Source organism: Colobus angolensis, unplaced genomic scaffold (genome assembly GCF_000951035.1).
Source record: "Colobus angolensis palliatus isolate OR3802 unplaced genomic scaffold, Cang.pa_1.0 Scaffold169, whole genome shotgun sequence".
In the NCBI taxonomy this organism is placed as follows: domain Eukaryota; kingdom Metazoa; phylum Chordata; class Mammalia; order Primates; family Cercopithecidae; genus Colobus; species Colobus angolensis.
Genome location: NW_012114810.1, coordinates 886,479 through 892,499, shown reverse-complemented (window position 1 = coordinate 892,499; position 6,021 = coordinate 886,479). Strand labels below are relative to the sequence as shown.

At 42.6% G+C, this 6,021-nt stretch overlaps 1 protein-coding gene across 4 annotated transcripts in view; it reads left to right on the top strand.

Moving 5' to 3' along the window:
* The window catches only part of GOLPH3L (golgi phosphoprotein 3-like), a 50,174-nt gene extending 44,904 nt beyond the window's left edge, over positions 1-5,270 (top strand). For all 4 annotated transcript variants that reach the window (XM_011937813.1, XM_011937815.1, XM_011937812.1 and 1 more), the window contains one exon: positions 4,786-5,270. In XM_011937813.1, the coding sequence (XP_011793203.1) occupies positions 4,786-5,213 (428 nt within the window). In that variant the 3' untranslated portion in view covers positions 5,214-5,270. The remainder of the gene's footprint in view (positions 1-4,785) is intronic.
* Positions 5,271-6,021: the final 751 nt, after the last annotated feature.

The following is a 6,021-nucleotide window of genomic DNA, read 5'->3' as shown; positions in this document are numbered from 1 at the left end:
AAAAGCCCAGGCCCGGTGGCTCACGTCTATAATCCCAGCACTTTGGGAGGCCGAGGCAGGCGGATCACAAAGTCAGGAGTTCCAGACCAGCCTGACCAACATGGTGAAACCCCATCTCTACTGAAAATACCAAAAAAATTAGCCGGGCATGGTGGCGTGTGCCTGTAATCCCAGCTACTCGGGGGGCTGAGGCAGGAGAATAGCTTGAACCTGGGAGGCGGAGTTTGCAATGAGCCGAGATCGCACCACTGCACTCCAGCCTAGGCAACAAAGCAAGACTCTTTGTCTCAAAAAAAAAAGATTTATACCAAGTTTAATTCCAAGGAAAATTTACTTCTCTATTACTCTATTCCCTCACCCTCTTTTTGTGTTAATATTGCTATATGTTTCTTTTCTTTTTGGGTTTTTTTGGCTTTAGGGTTTTTGTTTCTTTTTTCTTTTTTTTTTTAGACAAAGTTTCACTGTGCTACCCAGGCTGGTCTTAAACTGCTGGGCTCAAGCCATCTGCCTACATTGGCATCCCAAAGTTCTGGGATTATAGGCATGGGCCCACCATGCCAATATTGTTACATGGGTTACATCTATATGTGTTACAAATTCAACAATTCATTGTTGTAATTATTAAAGAAGAGAAGAAAGCACAAATATATACTTACAGAGTTTGTTATATTAACCTCCTTATTTACCATTTCTGGTTTTCTTCATTTCTTCCTGTGGATTCAAATTACCATCTGTTGTCATTTTGCTTACTCCAGTGCAACATTTTTCCCACCCTCTTTCTTTGTGCTATTATTACATTTCTATGTTATAACCTTGTGCAAAAGTTTAAAAAGTTAAAAATTATAACTCAACAATAACGATTACATAAATATTGTTTTGTGCAATTGCTTTATAAATCAGTTGAGATAAAGTATTCAATTCTACCATCCTTTTTATTACTTATATAATTACTTTTACTGTTTGTTCATGTGGATTCAAATTACTGTCTAGTGTGTCCTGCTCTCAGCCTTAACAACTTTCCTTTAGTTTAGTGTTAATATTTCTTATAAGGCAGGTCTGCTGGCAGTGAACTCTTTCAGATATTTTTTATCTAGGAATGTATTTATTTTGTCTCCTTTTTAGAAATTTTTCTTTGCCTTCATTTTTTTTTGTTTTGGTTTTCGGGGTTTTTTGTTTTTTGTTTTTTCTTTGAGACGGTGTCTCACTCTGTCACCCAGTCTGGAGTGCAGTGGCGTGATCTCAGCTCACTGCAACCTCCACCTCCTGGGTTCAAGTGATTCTCCTGCCTCAGCCTCCTGAGTAGCTGGGACTACAGGTGCATGCCACCACACCTGCTTTGCTTTTATTTTTGAAAGATAGTTGCCAGTTATAAGATTCTTGGCTAATAGTTTCTACCCTCACTTTGAATAAGTCTACTCATTCTTCTGGCCTGCTTTTTTTCTAATGGGAAGCCAGCTGTTAAGCTTATCAAAGTTCCACTGTGATGTGATCAGTCATTTTTCTCTTCTGCTTTCATGATTTTCCACTTATTTTTGGTTTTCAGCATTTTTACTATGATGTTGGATATGGGTCTCTTTGTGTTCATCCTACTTGGAGTTTGTTGAGCTTCTCAAATGTGTGGTTGAGTGTTTTTCATCATATTTGGCAGGATTTTAGCCATTACTTCCTTGAGTATTTTTTCTGCCTCTTTCTCTCCTTTCCTTCTGGTGCTTCCATTTTATGTATGTTTGTCAAGTTGATGATATTTCACATTTCTCCGAGTCTGTTCATTTTTCTTCATTCTTTTCTCCTTCTTCATATTACATAATCGCTTTGATCTCTAAGTTTGCTAATTATTTATTTTGCCAGCTCAGATCTCTTGTTGGGTCCCTTGAGTGAATTTTTCATTTTGTTCGTTGTACTTGTTTTTTTTTGAGTCTTGCTCTGTCACCCAGGCTGAAGTGTAATGGTGCGATCTTGGCTCACTGCAACCTCCGCCTCCTGGGTTCAAGTGATTTTCCTGCCTCAGCCTCCTGAGTAGCTGGAACTACAGGCACACAGCACTATACCCAGCTAATTTTGTATTTTTAGTAGAGACAGGGTTTCACCATATTGGCCAGGCTGGTCTCAAACTCTTGACTTCCAGTAATCCGCCTGCCTCGGCCTCCCAAAGTGCTGGGATTACAGACGTGAGCCACCATTCTGTTTGTTGTACTTTTAAAGTCTTGGATTTCTAAATGTTTTTTTTGTTTTTGTTTTTTTGAGATGGAGTCTTGCTTTGTTGCCCAGGCTGGAGTGCAGTGGTGCTATTTCGGCTTATTGCAGCCTACACCTCCCAGGTTCAAGCGATTCTTTGCCTCAGCCTCCTGAGCAGCTGGGATTACAGGTTCCCCCCACACCTGGCTAATTTTTTGTATTTTTAGTACAGATGGGGTTTCGCCATGTTGGCCAGGCTGGTCTTGAACTCCTGGCCTCAAATTATCCGCCCACCTCGGCCTCCCAAAGTGTTGGGATTACAGGCATGAGCCACCGCACCCGGCCTAAATGGTTCTTTTTTATAATTTCTGTGTTTATTGATATTCTCTGTGTGATGAGTGATGGTTTCTCTTAGGTCTTTGAACATATTTATAAAAGCTGCTTTGTAGTCTTTGTAAAGTCCAACATTTTAGCGTTCTCAAAGGCAGTTTCCATTGCCTGCTTTCTTTCTTCTGAATGGGTCAGTGGGTCACAATTTATTCTTTGTATACTTCATACCTTTTTGTCAAAAACTGGACATTTAGATAATCGTGCACCTCTGGATGGTATACTGTAGCCGTCCCCAACTTTTTTGGCACCAGGACAGGTTTCATGGAAGACAATTTTTCCACTGGGCTGGGGGACGAGGGGATGGTTTCAGTATGATTCACGTGCTTTTTGCATTTGTTAGAGTCTCACAAGGAACATGGAACCTAGATCCCTCCCATGTGCAGTTCACAATAGGGTTCACACTCCTGAGCTGACGGGAGGTGGAGCTCAGCTTTACTCACCCATGGCTCACCTCCTGCTGTGCAGCCGGGTTCCTAACAGGCTACAGACCAGTACCAGTCCATGATCCAGGGGTTGGAGACACCTGCTATACTGGTTTCTCCTTCCACTAGAGGTTGATTGTGTTGTTTGCTTGGTAATTTGTTTCATTAGTGACTTGCCTGCAGTAGCTCTCTGAAGTCTGTTTCTCTTGTGGTATGTAGCCTCTGATGTCATCACTCATATTTTCTTGTTTTTATCTTTTGGCCTAACTCCCTATGTGTTGCCAGTGGGTCAGTAGAAGCCACTTACTAGTCAAAGGTTGTGCTTAAGACCTTTTAGCCAGTTAAATTTTTTTATCCTTTACTGTTGGATGTGTGTGTGTGATTTTGACACAGCCATCACAAATCAGGGAGTTTACATTTTGCCCCACATTCAGCGAGGAACTAGCAGCTTGGAAATTCCCTTTCTGATTTCTTCTCAGAGAGAGTACATCCTTGGACATACACCAGGGGTGCATGTGATTTTTTTATTTTTATTTTTTATTTTTCATTTCTTGAAATGAAGTCTCACTCTGTCACTCAGGCTGGAGTGCAGTGGCGCAATCTCAGCTGACTGAAACCTCTGCCTCCTGGGTTCAAACGATTCTCCTGCCTCAGCCTCCCAAGTAGCTGGGACTAGAGGTGTGCACCACCACGCCTGGCTATTATTATTATTTTTAAGTTTAGCTTCCTAGGAGTTGCCTCTGAGTTAGAGTAGCTTATTGTTCAGCCAGTGTTTGGTCAGTGGTTGTGCTTTAGCCCTTGGTGCCAGTGAAGCATCCACCCTTTTTGATAGATCTATGTGTGGCCTGGGGAATACTCTCAAGTCAAGCCCCACGTCCTGCTCTGATTGCTTCTGAGTGGGTGCAGCCTGGTGCAAGCACACATTCTTCCCAACCCCCAGTGTTGGTCATGATTCCAGAAGGGCTTTTCTTGGCTGTTTCTCTGGTTCTGCCTGTTAAACTTCTGGAGGCTTTGCCATTTGGGTTTGTCATACCAGTGCCATAGAGCTAGCAGCACCCTTATAATTGCTCTCCACCAAGATCTCTATGGTTTTCAACACCCTTAGGCATAGATTCTCCACCCTATGTTCCAAATAAAGTCAGTCCTCTCAGGCAGAGCTTTGGAGCTCTTCATTCTTCAGGCCTTCCTTCCCTCCTGGGCAGAACTTCTGCACAAGTGCCCACTTCTCCTATAGTGATACCCGCCTGTTCTATGAGTAGGTGCTGGGGGAAAGAGGTGTTAGCCCCTGGTCTTCTTGGCTTGCCTTTTCTGTTGCAGAATCTCTAATCTATGAACAAGCTGGAATGGGAGCAATTGAAGTCTCAATATTGTCAGCCTACCAGGCCTGGGATAGAGCTTCTGCTCTACAAATAGAGTAGGGAACCTCAGTCCTCTCAGCTTCACCAGCAAACAGAAGTTCTGCAATACGGAGTAGAAATCATTTGGGAGAGACTGGTGTCCTAAAGAGAATTTCAAAAATACATAAATAATTACAGTGTCACAGAGAGGTCACATAAGAACAGAAATAAAGTCCATAAGCTCTAGCAATATGGAAGTCCTTGGTGACATTTTTTGAAGCTGGTTTAATGTGAAATATGGTTAGAGTCAAAGCCAGATTATAAAGGACTAAGGATTAAATGAATTGAGGAATGAAGATTATGCTTTTAAACATTTTAGTCATTCAAGGTTCCAGATAACTACATGTTTCATTTTGCTTTTCTCTTTCTGTTCATTATGTCCTATTTCTTTTTTCTCATAGGTGAGACCTGGAACCCCTTCAAATTACAGTACCAGCTGAGAAATGTACGAGAGCGCATTGCAAAGAACCTAGTAGAGAAGGGTATTCTAACCACTGAGAAGCAGAATTTCCTGCTATTTGACATGACTACTCATCCAGTGACCAATACAACAGAGAAACAGCGCCTAGTGAAAAAACTTCAAGATAGTGTACTAGAGCGGTGGGTAAATGACCCTCAGCGTATGGACAAGCGAACACTAGCACTCCTGGTGCTAGCTCACTCCTCTGATGTGTTAGAGAATGTCTTCTCCTCTCTGACAGATGACAAGTATGACGTGGCAATGAATCGAGCCAAGGACTTAGTAGAACTGGACCCTGAAGTGGAAGGGACAAAGCCTAGTGCCACAGAAATGATCTGGGCTGTGCTGGCAGCCTTCAATAAATCTTAAAGCCAGCAGGTGGATTTCTCCTTTTCCCCTGCTGGCTGGTGACTGTCAGAGACCCCATCACTGAGTTTTGTGTGATGAGATGTTTTCATCATTTTTGTTTCCTTTTCTTTTTTTTTTTTTTTTGAGACGGAGTCTCACTCTGTCGCCCAGGCTGGAGTGCAGTGGCGCAATCTCGGCTCACTGCAAGCTCTGCCTCCCGGGTTTACGCCATTCTCCTGCCTCAGCCTCCCAAGTGGCTGGGACTACAGGCACCCGCCACCTCGCCCAGCTAGCTTTTCGTAATTTTTAGTAGAGACGGGGTTTCACCGTGTTAGCCAGGATGGTCTCGAACTCCTGACCTCGTGATCCACCCGTCTCGGCCTCCCAAAGTGCTGGGATTACAGGCTTGAGCCACCGCGCCCGGCCTGTTTCCTTTTCTTGAATCAGACTTGTGATTTGGGGAGAACAACTTCAGGGCTTCTCCACAGACCTTGACCATTATAAGCAGACTTTATTTCTCCCTACACTTCCACTCCATAGGTAAATAAACTGGGTGAACCCACACGCACCCAATGAACATTTTCTCCCATTTCTTGGTTTAGTTTCACCCAGTGTGCTTTGGATAAGCAGAAATATCTAAATGGGATTTTGAGTTCTCCAGCTATAGAATGTGAATGAGATAAAAAGCGAACTATTATGTTTTTCTAAGTTTGTTTTCTATCTTAAATACATGTTTTCACAGCCTTTGTCTCTCAGACCCTGCTAAATAATGTAGCTTATTGAAATAACTGTCGTTGAATAAGGAGCAATGAGAAACAAAACTAATTTT